The sequence below is a fragment of the Hippoglossus hippoglossus genome, chromosome 22, assembly GCF_009819705.1.
Source record: "Hippoglossus hippoglossus isolate fHipHip1 chromosome 22, fHipHip1.pri, whole genome shotgun sequence".
Classification (NCBI taxonomy): Eukaryota; Metazoa; Chordata; class Actinopteri; order Pleuronectiformes; family Pleuronectidae; genus Hippoglossus; species Hippoglossus hippoglossus.
The window spans coordinates 3613466-3630369 of NC_047172.1; the positions used below are offsets into that span (position 1 = coordinate 3613466).

General features: G+C 44.6%; 3 protein-coding genes and 1 long non-coding RNA gene across 4 annotated transcripts; 1 reads left to right on the top strand and 3 right to left on the bottom strand.

The window, feature by feature from the left end:
• Positions 1–1319: 1319 nt before the first annotated feature.
• On the bottom strand, positions 1320–3341 carry mrps26 (mitochondrial ribosomal protein S26). The gene is made up of 4 exons (XM_034576974.1): positions 2958–3341; positions 2068–2214; positions 1843–1966; positions 1320–1756 (listed from the first exon to the last, which is right to left on the bottom strand). Exons 1-4 carry the CDS (start codon positions 3176–3178, stop codon positions 1625–1627), a joined length of 624 nt encoding a protein of 207 aa, XP_034432865.1. The 5' UTR covers positions 3179–3341; the 3' UTR covers positions 1320–1624.
• Positions 3342–3954: 613 nt separating this feature from the next.
• LOC117756143 lies at positions 3955–8901 on the top strand. The gene is made up of 3 exons (XR_004612737.1): positions 3955–4162; positions 4318–4483; positions 8848–8901. It is a non-coding gene; the product is annotated as an uncharacterized LOC117756143 (long non-coding RNA).
• On the bottom strand, positions 5963–8157 carry si:dkey-33c12.3 (uncharacterized protein LOC335380 homolog). The gene is made up of 3 exons (XM_034576499.1): positions 7004–8157; positions 6494–6618; positions 5963–6162 (listed from the first exon to the last, which is right to left on the bottom strand). The coding sequence occupies exons 1-3, from the start codon at positions 8003–8005 to the stop codon at positions 6102–6104; spliced, it is 1188 nt and encodes a 395-aa protein (XP_034432390.1). The 5' UTR covers positions 8006–8157; the 3' UTR covers positions 5963–6101.
• Positions 8902–10881: 1980 nt separating the features above from the next.
• Positions 10882–12682, bottom strand: LOC117756501 (nanos homolog 1-like). Its single transcript, XM_034577047.1, has one exon. The coding sequence runs from the start codon at positions 12663–12665 to the stop codon at positions 11847–11849; it is 819 nt and encodes a 272-aa protein (XP_034432938.1). The 5' UTR covers positions 12666–12682; the 3' UTR covers positions 10882–11846.
• Between the last annotated feature and the right edge of the window lie 4222 nt (positions 12683–16904).

Consider the following 16904-nt stretch of genomic DNA (forward strand, 5'->3'; position numbering starts at 1 on the left):
CACTCTTCAGTGCCACGGCCGAGCAATCCCATTAACCCCGGTCAGCAATCACATTAACCGTGTGCACGGCTTGACAGCAAGTCAAGTAGAGCAGCAGTGTTGTCAAGCACCCGTTCTGTACACAAACAACTACGCTTTAGCTTTAAGTAATTACTATCTTTCTGTATCACCCCGATTCGTTTAGTCATACAATAACAATAAAATAATACATTTTTAATTTCATTAGTGCATTTGGGTTTATCAAGGCCCCTTAACAGCGTTCATAAAACTAAATGCACTGATCAGGGGCTGCATCTAACAATTAATCTGTAGATTATTTAATTATATGTATATATTTTTTTATTTTAATATGATGAATTCCTCACCAAGTATCAGAAAATAGTGAAAAACACACGTCAAATATCTGTTTTTTTCAAACACCAACACTCAAAACCATTAAAATACCTCTTTTCTAAGAAAACCTTTAAATAAGTGAGAATTTCTTATAGAAATTAAATAATTAATTAAATAGTTGCATAGGGACTCAGTTAATGACCTAATTGCTTCATCTCTTCTCTACACCACCAGTTAACATGTATTATACTGATGAAGAGGAGATGGAGATGAAGAGCAGGTTGGTTAAAGGAGTTTAAAAGGAGATTCAAAGAACGTTGTTCAAACAAGAACAAAATCAGTGTTTTGTGTTATTCTTTCCTCCCTCCATCAGTGTGGGGGTTAAACTTTCACAAATTCTTTATCTAAATCTACAAAGTTCAGTTGTAATATGTGAGAGCAGCGTAGTGAAGCAGGCTGCTCCTGTGTTTACCGCCTCGCTGATCCCTGCCCTCTTCTCACTGAAGCAGGTTATTTCAGCTCTTCACCCCTGAGCACCATCATCTCATCAACCTGCAACCTGGACCCACACAAGAGGATTACACCGCTGCAGCAGCACGTTGTCCCAACATGAGCTGGTTAATACACGAAGAGCCGCGCAGGGCGCCACCTAGAGGCCGGCGGCTCAAAGTGCAACAATAGAGGAAGGGATTGTGACGTCAGAAGAATGTTTAGACATTTTAGTTTTCAAGGAGTTCTTAATGACTTTCAGATGCTGAAATAGAGACAATGGACTAATCTTTATCCTATACTGATAAAAAAATATTGAGTGGAAACCCCAATAGACATGAAGTTACTTTATGTATACATTATATATCATGAACAGACAGTAAAGATGAAACAAAGGTACACGACTCAGATAAAGGTTATAAAACAGACGTGTGGAAAGTAAAGGCAGCGAGGTTGAAGTGATGGTCACTCAACAGGAGCTTCCTGTTAAAGTTGGAGATGTCTTCTCCTCCTGTCAGAAGCTAAATCGACTCCAATCTCATACTTTTCTGATGACGTGACACCTGTCCATCAACCATAACTACTTTAAATCGCAATCTAATGCAGATACCTGCTGATGAAGGATTCTGAAATACTGAGTTAACAGGTACAACAGCTTTCTCAGCCCGAGTGTTTTTTTTTTTTTTACAGTTCTCATGTCTGGACAAAATTCACTTCCAGGTGGATTAGACTGAAAATCCCCACATTAGACAGAGCAGGCGTCCGTCTGTCGTTTTCTTCTGAGACAGGTTGGTCTGTCGCTTCACTGCAGCACCGTCTGTTTAACAACTCTGCCTTCTTTGTCAATGGCAAAGTTGTAGTTCTTTGGATTATCCAGAGCTTCTTCGATTCGCTGATCCAAGTTCTCCAAGTTGATGAAGTTCTTTGCATCCTCCTGTAAAATGATGAAAGTGTGAGATTGCAAGGTCCCCTGAGGTTTGGACAGAAAAAGAAGCAAAGCAGATCTAAAAGACTTTGTACCTGCAACTGCAGAACCTCCCTCTCTTTTACTTTGACGAATTCTTGGTGTTCTTGTTCCTGCTTCATGGCCGCTTCTAACTTCTTGCGCTCAGCTTCCTCCTTTTCCTTCTGGATCCTCATGACTCTGGAAGATACAGACGACAGGCTGAAGGATCCACATTGTTTTTGGAGAATAACTCCATGAGTCTAAACTGGGTTCATATTCTTTATCATCTTATAACTCACCTGACGTTGAGCAAACGGAGGTTCTCCTGGTTGTTCCAGGCCATGAGGGCACCATGCTCCTCCGCCTCCTGCCTCGCCCTCTCCTCCGCCCGAGAGCCCGTCTCCTCCTCGTACTTCTTTCGCAGCATCTCCTCCTTAAACTCCAGCCTGACGAACACAGAGGAAAGAAAGAGTCAGACTCAACCAAGTACAATATTTACCACAACACCATGTAATCTGCTGGGTTTTTACAATAGAGTCACAACAGTGAAATAATTTGGCCGACAGTTACTTATTGTGTGGGAAGTACATAACATTTTGTCATAACAACAATAACTAATAACATTTAATGTGACATGAATAATTCTTGTTAGAAAAAACCACGTGGCTCAGTTCAGTCACTACGAACACAAACCAAGAGAGACACAAAACAAACACAAGATTTACTATGAATTATCACAAAGAGACGCAAAACACCAAAGCGACGTAAAAGACACCAGAGAGATATAATAAAACAACCCCAATATTACTTAAAATCAATATCAATAGATTTAAATTGACCCCAGAATTACACAAGACGACTGCAAAGACACAAAACGACGCAAAATGAGCAGGAAACACTTTAAATTGTTAGAATAAGACAGAACACGAGCACACATGTATTCAAGATAACAGCAAGGACACAAACATAACGTAAATATGCTGAAGACGATGGAATTGTTATTCTTAGGATGACATTGACGTAACAATAATAGTAATAAAAGTAGATTCCGTGTGACAGGAGCCTTTCCAGACAACCAGGGTCAATCCATCACAAACCAACATGGGGGTAATTAAACTAAATCAAACTAAAAAGGTTAAAACATGAATTTGCTGCAGACTCCGTGTCCCCGGGTCGGTCGGTCACTCACCGCAGCGCCCTCATGATCAGCTGGTACTCGGAGAACCGCTCCTTCATCACCACCATCTCCAGCGGGTCCACGGGCGGAGGCAGCTTCACGCGGCCCACCTTGGACTTGGCCACCGGGTCGTTGCGGGACTTTCTGCCGCGGACGGCCGCCACGAGCACGGCGCCCCTGGGTGCGAGGAGCCGGGTCACCTGGACGGCCCTGCCGCCGAGTACCGGGAACATGGCGACGCGGCGATACGCGGGAACAAGGTGCGGGTTATTAAAGCGTTAAACGTCACCGGTTAATTTAAACGTTTTTAACATTGACACAGACATGTTAGCTCCCGTGTAGAGGCGGCCATTTTGTTCACCTCTGCCCGGAGGAAGTGATCAGCAAAAGGGAGGCGTTGTCTCCAAGGTCACTGCCCCCTGCAGGTGAGGCGGTGTATCACAGCGTGTGTTAAAGGGATAGTTCACCCAAAAAATGAAAATTCACTCATTATGTGAAGTTTTTGAGTCCACAAAAAACACTTTAAGAGTTTCAGGGGTAAACAGCGTTGCAGCCAAATACAGAACAATTGAAGTCAAGGGTGACCACTTCTTCAAACGTTAAAAGAAACAACAGAAAAAAAACATAAAATGCCTCCATTCTGCTTCGGTGGCGTCGACCAAGTGTCCGGAAGCCCCGACATTCAAATTCCACTCGAAACAAGGTCATTGACACCATGTTTTTAGCCTAAATGTTCTCTGAGATCCTCCACTGGAGTCACGTTCACGTGGTAGCATCAGTAGTTCCTGTAGCACGACTAGTTCCTGTAGCATCACTAGTTCCTGTAGCACGACTAGTTCCTGTAGCATCACTAGTTCCTGTAGCATCACTAGTTCCTGTAGCATCACTAGTCCTGGTATCATCCGAGATTCGCTGGTATCGTCACGTGACCCTTGGGCGAGAGCCTACAGGCGCGAGCTTGTGCTGTGTGTGCGTGAACGTGTCTCCAGGCAGGAGGTTAACAGTAAATGACACATGTGCACAATGACAACAAGAACACCTTAAATGATCGTAGTAAGATTTTTGAAAAGACTGTTAAAACACAAAATGGCCACAAGAGAAGATCCTGCAACGATTCAAAATGACTGCAAAGACACGACAACCACAAAATTACTCAAAATGACATCAAACAAGCAGAAAACCGTGAAATTACTCCAGTGGATCTCAGACACATTGAGGTGAGCTGCAGTCTTTTATTATAACATGTCTTCTTTGTGTCTCGCAGTAGTGAGACAGGGACTTTTACATCGATGAGGCTGTAAATAGATTTGACTTGACTCCTGAAGTCCTGTTTTAATCAGCTTCAGATAAACTCTGGTGTCCTGTCGCACAGAGGAAGAATTCCATGCACCTTCACTTCGAGTGGACGCCTGGTGTCAGCCTGGTGACTGATGATCCTACCACCACATTACAGCTACAGCTCGCTCGCCAGGACCAGGGAATGATGGGAAATGGTGCAGTGCTGCTGTGTGCTGTTGCTGTGACATTGAGAACTGTGGGTAAGGAGAGGTTCAAGCAAGTGAAATGACAGACTTACGTTTATTATCAATGTTTACGAGGGAAAAACAAATCAGTCTCAAAAACCATCTCACTATTTACTGTTGCTATTTGTTATTATACTGATAATTCCTATATTCCAGTTACACATCCCTCTAACGTTTTACACTGGTGATACAGTAATAAAATATAATACTAATATGAATGATGTGGCAAAAAGAGCCTCATAATTACACCTATAATTAGACTGATAGGTTTGCAGAAACTTCACCTTGGCTGATTAATTAGGCTGTGAGATCATTAGTGTTAAAATAAGCCTGTGACGTCCTGATCTGCTTTTGTTAAACACATTTTTATATAACTTACCCACTGAACATAAATTAAATATTTATTCATCAAATCTAAAATGAGGTGGCAGCTGATGCCGGTGTCTTAACTCAGAATAGCACATACACAGTTTTGCACATTTTTAGCGTTTACAACTGGTGACACATTTTTAAATATCAGGCTATAAAATCACTTTGTTCAACAGTTGTAATAGAAATGCTGTCTAGTGAATATCCTGAGACGTTTCAAATGACAAGTCAACAAGCAGGTTGCAGGTCAGTTACGAGTTTATTCAGCTTGTTGCCAACTGTTACAGGAACATCGAGCGTAATGCTGCAGGGTTTGTGTTGGTGTCACAGATGTTAAAGCACTGTCAGGTCTAAGATCAGCAGACAAACAACAAGGAGCTACCGCAGTTCTCTTTTAGTTTCGTTGCTTTGCCTTAGCTTACGGAAGAAAAAACGAAAAAGCTAATGCAGATAGGCCGAGAGACACACTGCATGATTATAAGGAGAAACCAGTAACGGTTTAGTCTTCCAAAGCATTTACACATCCAGACAACTGAGCAAGAGAAGACGGGTTTAAAAGAAACTAGAAATCAAAATAACCAGATTAAAAAAACTCACCAAAGCTTGCAGTATTTGTGTAAATGTAAATGCAGAGGAAGAATAGCTAAAAAGCAAAAATAGATTTAGTGAAAATAATTTTTTAAGGTTACTGGTTCCCTGACTATACGACTTAGAACCAGTGGTGCAAGACAAAGCATGATCGACTGGTTGAGCTGCAGGTTTCTTGCATCACTTCAAACACAGATAAAAACCAAGCATCCAGAGATTAGGGGAGTTTTTCGTCCTCCTTCACAAACAATTGGTCAAATGTTTGCACAACGAGGGGTCGATGGGGTCAAATCGTTAACTCTGCTGCTTGGATCTTAACTTGTGCGACGGGGAGGAACTCAGCCAGATCAACGCGGCCGTCCGACGTTACTAACGCAGCGCAGGCACTCTGCAGTTTACAGTTTGCCGTCCGTCTTGATGTGCGGTGTCAGAACGTGTGTAGAAGAAGGGGGACTTCTGGTGGGACCTCTTGTTCAGCACAAGGGCGCGTCTGTCTTGAGAAGGATGAGCTGTTGGGTTTTGGGGGGGGGGGGGGGGGGGGGGGGGTTGGGGGAAGATGAGAGAAGGATGAACACAAGAGAAATGAGCGAGGGAGGAGGGTGATGTTCAGGGGCAGGGTAGGGAAAGAAGGGGTATGAAGAATTCAGGTTGATGCCAGGCTGGTGGCATTTAGGTTTTAGTTTCGGGCGTGATGGGAGGGGTAAGCCAGGCGAATCTCTTCCCCCTCCAGAAGTTTCCTGAAAAGGAAAAACAGATTTCACATATTTGCACAACTGAAGTTTGGGCTTTTAAATCAGAGAGCGGCCACATTAAAGCGAGGGTTGGTAATCCCGGCAACCGATAAACCCCGCCCCTTCCCATCCGCCCTCTCGTCAAGGCCACTCCCACAAAACATGAACGTGCACTGACAACTGCTAGAAGCCGACTTTTTCGTTAACTTTATTTATTGATGCTATCGGGACATTAAAAGTGTCTCCGAAACAATTTAAGATGAGAAATACTTAATTTGCAGAAAGTACTTTGGCAGCCTTATATCTCGTGTCATTTTGTGGTCCTGTGATGTCATACCTGTACGCTGCTATTTCAATGTCGAGCGCCATCTTCACGTTGAGCAGGTCTTGATAGTCCCTCAGGTAACGCGCCATCTCGTGCTTGGCCTCGGTGATGTCCCGCTCCAGCTCACTTATCCTCACCTGAGAATGCAAAAAAAAAGGAAATTCAATGGGAAGCTACACACACGGATATAAAACTACAACTCCTCAATAGGTTTGTTTGAATGTCTCTTTCTCTCTTTTCTCTCTCCTGTTTGTTGCTTTTCCGATTTTCTCCACTGCTGTGAACCTGCAACTGTTTCCTGCTGAGAGCACCAGTGAGGGGAGGGGGGAGCTGCTGCAGGAAGACGTTTACATGTCATCTTGCAGCAAAAGAAGCTTAATCTTCTCTTTCTATTTCGAGTGTTTCTCTCTTTTCTCTCTCTGTCTTTCCTGCCACTTTCCTCTGTGCTTCTGTCTGAGGCTCTGAGAATAAGCATAAGAAGCAGAATGCTTCTCAGTCAGAACACGTTTTCCCCTCATTCACCTGGTACTTGGACACATCGTTGGCCTGCGTCTCCTCCAGCTCCTCCATCTGCTTATTTAAGGATTCGATGACGTTCCTGAGCGACTCTATCTCCGAGGAGCGGGTCTGAAGGAGTCTCCGGTACTCCATGGTCTCCTCCCGGATGGCGTGCACGGCCTCATTGTTCTTGCTGGCCATCTCTGCCACACTCGCAAACTTGCTCTTGTACCAGTCCTCGGCGGCCTGCATGTTCTTGTTCGCCAGCCGCTCGTACTGCGTCCGGATGTCTCGCAGGGCGGTGGACAGGTCAGGTCGGGACACCTCCACTTCCACGCTGATGTTAGCCATCTGCAGCTGGGCCTGCAGCTCTGCCTGCTCCTCTGCATAGACCTTCTTCAGGAACACCATCTCATCACACAGAGACACCACGGTGGCCTCGGTGTCACAGTTGGAGAGCATGGCCCTGCTCGCCTCCTCTTTGGCCGTCTGCAGGGCCTCCTCAGCATCCATACGCCGCCTCGCCTCCTCCTCAAAGCGATCCTTCATCTGCTCATACACGTCATGCAGGTAGTCCCTCTCCGCCTCCATCTGCATCTTCTCCCCGTTCTCCGAGTCTATCATGGCCCTCAAACTCCGCACTTCCCCCTCGTAGAGCGCCTGCAGACGGGACGGGTCGTTCTGACACCTCCTCAGCCCCTCCAGCTCGGCCAGCAGGGCCCGGTTCTGCTGCTCCAGGTGCCTCACCTTCTCGATGTAGGTGGCGAAGCGGTCGTTCAGGTCCCCCAGCTGCTCCCTCTCATGGGAGCGCAGACCCAGCAGCTCTGTGTTGAGTGAGCTGGCCTGAGCCAGGTTCATCCTCTCTGACCCATCTGGCTGGGAAGCGGAGGCCAGCCTCCCGATCCTCTTCCCGGACGGAGGAGCTCTGGAGGAGTAGAAGGAGGAGGACGTGGAGGACTTGGTGGTTCGGGCGCTTCTGTAGCTGTCCCAGGGGCGGCGGTAGGCGGAGTAGGAATCGTAGCTCATGATGAATTTTTAGTTGTGGGTTTTGTTGTTTGCTTAAGAAAAGGATGTGGATGTTTTTAGTTTCGGAAGGTTTTTTTTTTTTATGTCCCCCTTGTTCTGCACACCATCAGTGAGGGTGAGCGAGCGTTTTTGCACTGCACCAGCTCAGTGATGCTGCAGATCCTTGGCTTTTATACAGTGAGGCTGCACCCCCCCTCCCTCCACCACAGGGAGACATCACTGCTGTCAGCATCCGCCGAGCCAATAGCAAAGTGCTGCAGTGAGGACAGAGGAGGTTGGTTTTCAGACTCACTCTCAGCCATCGCAGGCAGAGTCCGTGTGGTAGAGCAGGATTTCTCTTGCATCAGTCAACTACTGTGTGTTTCTGGAACCACATTTTACTCTATTTTATGCCGTCACTGCTCAGATATCAACGCATACGCTCAAATGCATCAAGTGAGAAAACAACCTGATGAAAATGACTTGAAATTAATTCTTTGCCACAGTCCTCTCAGACAGAATCAATGCATAGTGCACATGTGGAGAGTGAGGGAGGCAGAGACCTGAGCAGAGAGGCACTTAAGGGTTTAATGCTTGAAAAAACTAGAAATGAATTACTACAGAGGTTGTGTGGTAATGAAATAGATTGATGTGGTCGGTCGATGCCCTTTACTTTATCTGAATGATATGAGAGATCCCACATTAACACATAGTAAAACCAGTTGACACAGATGACTTTTGTTTTTCGTTAAAAAACAGTATATTTGAATCTGTATGCACTTCGATGTTTTTCCCTAATAGATGTTAGTTACATGCACCTTTGCAGCGTCTTACATTCTGCTCTTCTTCTCTTTACCTATTAGATCTATTTATACTCCAAACTGATGAGTCACTGACGTTCTTGATCCGTCCTGACGCTGACAGTGTGTGTGTGGGAGACGCCGCCGAGGAGGAGTGTGTGCTGTGTATCTGCTGACACACAGAAACACTCCTGCTGTGTTACATCCACAGAGGGTCCCTGTGAATCCACAGAAACGTCACGTCCTCGAGCAGGAGGCAGCTCAGGTAACGGCTCCTGCTCAAGGACGCACACCGGGTCTGTTTCCAACCAGCGTTATTCTCACTGTTCATCATGAGACTGTCGTAAACTGTAAATAAAGATGTACGATGTTTCTACGCTTCCTCTCACCATCCAAAAAATGAAGCCAAAATACTCCGGATACCAACGCTGCCATTTTGCGCCGATGACATCATCTGGAGTTTGCGCATCCATCTATCTATCTGTCTGTCTGTCTGTCTGTCTGTCTGTCTGTCTGTCTGTATATCTGTCTGTCTGTCTGTCTGTCTGTCTGCCTGCCTGTCTGTCTGTCTGTCTGTCTGTCTGTCTGTCTGTATATCTGTCTGTCTGTCTGCCTGCCTGTCTGTCTGTCTGTCTGTCTGTCTGTTTGTCTGTCTATCTATCTATCTATCTATCTATCTGTCTGTCTATCTGTCTGTCTGTATATCTGTCTGTCTGTCTGTCTGTCTGTCTGTCTGTCTGTCTGTCTGTCTGTCTGTCTGTCTGCCTGCCTGTCTGTCTGTCTGTCTGTCTGTCTGTCTGTCTGTCTGTATATCTGTCTGTCTGTCTGTCTGTCTGCCTGCCTGTCTGTCTGTCTGTCTGTCTGTCTGTCTGTCTGTCTGTCTGTCTGTCTGTCTGTCTGTCTGCCTGCCTGTCTGTCTGTCTGTCTGTCTGTCTGTCTGTTTGTCTGTCTATCTATCTATCTATCTATCTATCTATCTATCTATCTGTCTGTCTATCTGTCTGTCTGTATATCTGTCTGTCTGTCTGTCTGTCTGTCTGTATATCTGTCTGTCTGTCTGTCTGTCTGTCTGTCTATCTATCCAAAAACAAATTTAAATACAATTTAAAAGAGTAAAATGTCATTTCAGTGCCTTAAAGACCTGATTTCATTAAAGGCAGAAGTGGTAAAAGTACACACAAGTAGAAGTACAGATACTTGTGTAAAAAACACCAAAAAGCTCAAAGGAAAAAACCACTGCTGCATCTGAAGAGGAGGATCTGGAGTCAATCGTTTACAGTTAATGTTGTTGCAGTTCTCACCAGCTGCCAATAGAGGTCAATAAAACCCATTGATTTCTTTACATTTAAAGGGAAAACTCACCCAGAAACACAAAAAACTCTGAGTTCTGGAGCCACTGGTGGTTTCATCCATCAGCTGTAGTTCACTCTAGTGGAGTCAATGAGCACTTTTTAAGTTAGACACAGAAAGATTAAGGTCTGTGAATCATCATGTATGATTTATTTTACAGTTTAATATGAAAGGGAGAAATATGTATCATGTTCTGTTTGGTCGACCATTCTTCACTTCCAGGTTTTACACTTCCATCATCACATGTACTATTTTAGATATGAAGCTCTTTTTACTTTGACTTATCTAAATTTAATTATTGCTCTGATCGCACGGCTGAGCTGACCTGTCCGATGGCTCAACACATCTGGATCATTTTAATATTTGGCTATATTTACAACATATTGCACAATCCCTCCTCTGGTGCATATTGTATTTTTAATATTTTCAAATGCAAATTGCAAATTGCTTGTATGTGTAAACCTGCTTGGCGATAAAAAACTGATTCTGATATGTTTCTTATCAGAGTTAATCTTGTCTCGTGTGGAAAGCATTTGCAATATTTGCGTCATAAATGTAAAGTTATAGAGGAGAAGAAAATGGAAACACTACAGTAAAGTAAATCTTTTTAAATACCTTATGGTAAAGGGAGTCGTTGACGGTGTTGAGCACTAGGTGGCGTGTTTGCATCGCAGGTATGTTTTTGGAGTGAAGTTAAAATGCTTTGACCAAACAGTTCTGTTGAACACTCACACAGGCAACTTAAAGAAAAATGCAAATTACATGTTTATTCAGAGGTTATTTACAGTGAATATATTTGCCAGTGATACATAAGGTAAAAATAAGTACATAAAACATTTTTATTGACAGATAAAGACTTTGGAATGTCAGGCGTCTCATTGCTAAAACTGTTTTTTTTAAACATTTACAAGAATTTCAGATGCACAGAGATAAAAACAAACCAATGCAGCTTCCGTGTTGTCGAACTTGTGACATGTAGTCGAGCTTGGAGCTGCTTGAAGAGCATGTCGGTGAACCGCAGGTCAGATTTACCTCCCACACTGTTTTACATTCAGTTCAAATCTGCAAAAATGCTAAAAACCACACGTAGGCTAAAGAATATAAGACATCCAACTTATAAAACACACAGATAATGACCTTTAGGCTAAATACAAAAGTGGATTCCTTTGGTAGAAAACATTTATCTTAAGAAAGAAAGATGTGCTAGAGAAGTGTGTGTTGCATCTCGGCAGGGCCCGTCAGACTCTTTCCACCTGCAGGCCCCAGTGAACTGTGGGACATTCATCTCGCATCAGCTGCTGCACATCCACTGTGTTGTTTAAAACGCACAGGGCTGTTTGCATTGGAACGCAGCAGCTTCTGGCTACAGCATCAAGGTGTCATTCACAGGTCGATCTGTACTTTGGTTCATTTCTCATCACCAGGTCTTTAGAGGGAGGGAGGGGAGGGGGGGAGGGAGAGAGGGAGGAGGGGAGTATTGCGCACAATGCGTCCATGTGTAAACTACGCGCCCATGAAGTCACCAGATGGATGAAAACATGACAAATGAAGCAGGAACACAAACAATAAAAATCTCTTTAAATCTCCCTCCAGACTTGTCTTGTGCATTGAAATGGGGGCAAAGTTTCTGCCTCACACACACGCACACGCACACACACACACATTGGTGATTTCTGACTGTGCAACTTCTAAAACTTCATCCAGCTCCTGGTTCAGAAGCTTTTCAGCCGTTTCCCGACGACCCTGCCGCCCCTCGCCACTCTCTGGCCCGGCTGCTCCTTGGACAGCGGGCAGTACTTGATGGTGTGCGCGTTGTCCCCGTTGGCGCTGCAGAGGGGGCAGGTGTACGCGCGGAGGATGGGGCACAGCACTCTGCCGTCCGCCGTCTTCAGGATGTGGGTGCCGTACACCTCCTCCGGCGCGCCGTTATTCCGACAGAAGACGCACACCTTCGGCTCCGGCTTCCCCCTCGGAGGAGTCTGCTTGCGCCGCCGCTCCATGGAGAGCAGGTCGAGGCCGGCGAAGCTTCCCCTGTAGGGGGGCGACTCCCTGTCCCTGTCCCCGGCGAGGTGCTCGTACGGCCCGAGGAGAGAGATGCGCTCCTTCAGGTCGTAGATGGAGATCGGCGGGGAGCCCGGAGCCGCGCAGCAGCAGCAGCAGTCCGAGTGCGCGTCGCTGTCCCTGCCGTGCGCAATTACGCACGAGCAGACCGGGGAGTCGTCCTCCAGACCCAGGGTGGCCTTCAGAGACTCGGTGATGGAGTTCGGGCTGAAGGCAGGACTGTTGATCTTAGTCTGGGCCACAAGTGTGGACAGGCCGAGGTAGTCGTTCCAGAAATTAAAAGTGTAATCACAGGGAGAGCGCGCGTCCAGGAAGCTGTGATCCAAGAAATCCATCCTGTCAGGAGGGTTGAACGTCCGCAGAGGAGAAGAGCTGTTCGGGACGATGTGCTCCTCAGTGGGAGGGGGGGAACCTGAGCAGGGGATGTGCGCTCTTCTCTCGCTGGCTCCAGTGTGAGGAGCAGGCAACATGTAGGCGCGGGTAAGTTCCCCCGGAATAAAGCAGGGAGGCGTGGTTTGGTTCGAGTTGATTCTCTCTCCGGCCCCACAGGAGGGTCTGCAGAGCCGAGCCGGGAGCAGCTGAGCCCCGGAAACCGTCCTCCTCCCAGACTGGAATGATAATGATACACTTTACTTACACAGCAGCTTTAAAATAACAGGGACAAGCTGCTGTGTGTGGAAGGCAAACTATAAGAAACTATTAAAAACACTCTGAAGATCACACTGCAATAAATACAGACATAAAAATGGTATGGGTGGATGGATGGATGGATGGGTGGATGGATGGATGGGTGGATGAATTGATGGGTGGATGGATGGATGGTTGGGTGGATGGATGGAGGGGTGGGTGGATGAATTGGTGGATGGATGGATGGATGGATGGATGGATGGATGGATGGATGGATGGAGGGGTGGGTGGATGAATTGATGGGTGGATGGATGGATGGGTGGATGGATGGATGGTTGGGTGGATGGATGGAGGGGTGGGTGGATGAATTGGTGGATGGATGGATGGATGGATGGATGGATGGATGGATGGATGGATGGATGGGTGGGTGGGTGGATGGATGGGTGGGTGGGTGGGTGGGTGGGTGGATGAATTGATTTCAAACTGGGAAATTCCAGATGATGAAAAATTTACAAAATATCAAGACTAAAAATATAAAAACTGTACATAATACATAAATAACATATATACATAGTGTATTATAGCAGGGCCCGTGCAAGGTGCAGGTATTGGGGGGGGGGGAGGTAAAAAGAAGATAAAATAAAACTATAAAATTATTAAAATAGGCAGAAGATCAGAAATCTGAGAAAGAACAGCTATAAACGTTTTTGCTTAGAATGATCATTTCTTACTTTACTCTGTTCTTGTATTCCTTGTTTTGGTTTTTCTTGGCAGTTTAAATCGAACGTGTGTATTTTGCTTCTTGATGGAAAACAACAGTTCAGTTTGCATTAAGTATAAAAAGGTTTCAGTGTCTAAACACCGAGGAGCTGTTTGCCTCCAGATGCTGCGTTTGCCTCCAGCAGCAGTTTAAAGTGAGACTCCTGTGATTTTGTCCAAAGTTGGACGACTTTCAAAGGACAAAAAAAAAAATTTAAAGTCAGCAGAGAGAAGACACTTTGGCTTTTTTTGTCCAAAACAGCGAACATCAGCAGTAAAGTGTTGGGGTCCAGCAGGAGAACGTCAACAAGCAGGTTGTGAGGTCAGTTCTCACCACCTTCACTCTGACTTCCAGTTTCTACCTCCTGGCAAAAGCAACACATTTTAATAATATTTTTACATTTTACATAGTGTTTATTACTATAGTTTGTATTGTTTTTAATTGACGATATTGCATTTATTCAACAACCCCAATCTGTGACGTTCTGTGTCTCCCTCCCGTCCACATTTATGTATTTTATGTTGTTTTTATTGTTCGTGTCTTCCTGCAAATTCAAGTGGCCCTAAAGTTGAAGTTTTCGACTCGACCATTGTTCATGCATTTTTCTCATGTGACCCTGAATGTTTGGTTCGGGGCCAACTATTGGTCCAGGGATCCGCTCCAATGACCCTGAATTACCTCATCTGGGTTATTTTCTCTGATTGGAGGACATTATAAAACTGTTTTCACAGCTGAATATTAATAACAAAGTTGTGTTCTCATGGTTCTTGTGCAGTTCTTCAGTTCGGTGTGTGATCCCAAAACTATTTTTGCTACTCAGACTTTCTTTCAATCTTTGCATTTTCATTGTAAACCCAGACATCTGCAGCAAACTTCATCCAAACAGCACAATCTCTTTGTTTCAGACGCGGTTAGAGGCTTGGGAAACATTTGCCTATTACCCCCAGATTCTGAGGAAACTTACAAAAGAGTCCTAGAGGCTCGATTTGTATATTTTCACGTCTGTCTCAAAATAAAACCCAGTGAGGATTGTAGGTTTTCTGCCACAACCCTTCCACGTGGAGTCGCACTGGGCAGAGACGTACACTCATGGCCATGTATGGAGAGGAGGAATAGTTATGGCAACAAAAAACGTTCTCAGTGAACATGTCGTTGATAAGACAGACTTGAAAATATGTGAATCTACTGTAGCTTTTGCGAGACAAATTATTTCTTATGTCCTGAAAGTTTCTATTTTAGGAAGAAAGAAAAACAATCTAGAATTGGCACTTAGAGCTCAGAACACCCCCAAGGCCCAACACGCCCTGGACTGCACAAAACACAAGTTCCTTGGCCGAAGAGCAACAGCAAGAGTTGAAACAATTATTTAAATTAACAGAAAAATAATTAAGCAACAGCTTTAATAATTGATGAATAAGTTCAATCAATTTTCAGGTAGAAAAAGAAAGAGAAAAGTGAAAGATTCTCCACATTCTCACGCTCCAGCTTCTTCACATGTCGCAGGGAGATCGAACTGAATCTCTCTTGGATTGTGCGAAGTTACAATCGGTGCAGTGATCAATAAAGAAACGAGTTGTTAGTTGACCCAACAACACGAACTTCTGACAAGACAAAGGAACCAGCTCCAATCTACAGAAACTAGATTCACAGACAAAGAAACAAGTAAAAGCCTTTTGTCTTTGTTTGGCTGACGGGAATAACAACGACCTTTTGGCACAAAGACCGAATCGGCACGTTGCGTTTGAGCACTTAAAGCGATGCTTCCTGCACTGATGAACCTATAGTGAGTGGTTCCACATGGAGCTGCCGTGTCCTCCCTGCACCTGTTCTGCTTCCCCTGAGCCCACGGCTTTGTGCTCACAACCAGCCTCCTCTGCTCCATTGTCTACAGCGGCCCGTTTAACTTCATTAATATGCATTAAAACAGAGTGTGCCACATGTGTTCCTGTGTGTGTGTGTGTGTGTGTGTGTGTGTGTGTGTGTGTGTCAGTCAAATCCTAGAAAGACAGGCTCCCCAGAAAAGGACACTGGCTCTGTTTCTATATTTTCATCTCCAGTATTAAAAGACGGTAAAAGTTGAGACGAGCTAAACTCCAGTTTGCTGCCGTTGTGTTGGTTTTCATTGAGGAAATGAATCGATATCTGTCGACCACATATTAAACGAGTCTCTGAAAATGAGCCTGTGATTCAGCGTTACAGGCAAATTTATATTTAAAAAAAAAAACAGAATCCATGGTTTTGTCCTCTGGATTCAGTTTTGTATTCATGCCAGTGTATCACAGCTTTATGAGCAAGTGTTGGTTCCTCGGCCCGCGTTCGTCGACAGTCTCTATAAATTGCGAAGTGAGAGATCTGCACTCCGTGTCACGACTCGACTTTAAATCATGCTAAAATCTAAAAGAAAAGATGCGTGATGTGCCCCAAAAAATTTGCATGGCCTTATAAATCCTGACAACGAGAATACATTTGCCTCTGCTTTCCCCGCAAATAAAGTTTCCCCGCATGTGTAGACGGCGTAAAGCATGAAAGAAAAATCATGTTAGCGAGACAGTTTCTTCCATGTGAGAATAAATTATCATCAGAATACAGCACATGGTCCGTTTTCAAGGTCACCTCCAGCTCTGCATGCACAAAGGAAATCATGAGAGAGCATTTAAAAGATGAATGGCTGCCACATCACAATAGATATATTGCACGAGGGGCGATATGACATGTGGCTCTGTTGCTTCAGGGCGCCTGTATTGCTCCCGATGCAAAACATGTCAGGCAGCAACAAAGAAAGTATTGATGGTGAATATGAAATACAGTCACTTTTACATAAGAGGCGGCGGATTCAGGGTCCCGGCATTGAAATAAAGGCAGCAGTGGATTTTACACAATAAAAGCAGGAGTCAAATAGGAAAAGTGCTTTTAAAAACACCATAAAATATGAAAATTAGACAAACACCAAAGACAGAGAAGAGTTTCAGTGTGGTTACAGTGATAAATCACCCAAAAGTTAATAAAGGAAACTAAGTGCAAAAGAGAAAAATGAATCAGTCAAAGACAAAGAGACAGTTTTTTAAATGTAAATCTCAAAGTTAATGATTGTTTAGGATCATGAGGACGTCGGTTTCATACGTGTGCAGAAGCACAGACGCCAACTGTAGCTTCGCCAACACGCTAACAGCACATGATGACCGATTGGTTTAGATGTGAGGAACCTTACACATTCATATTCTTCAAGCATATTAAAAGGCTTTATTTATTAGTTATATTAATAATTCAAAATCTGTAACTAGAGGCCCCTGATGGTGTAATAGAAAATGTTCATGTTAATACA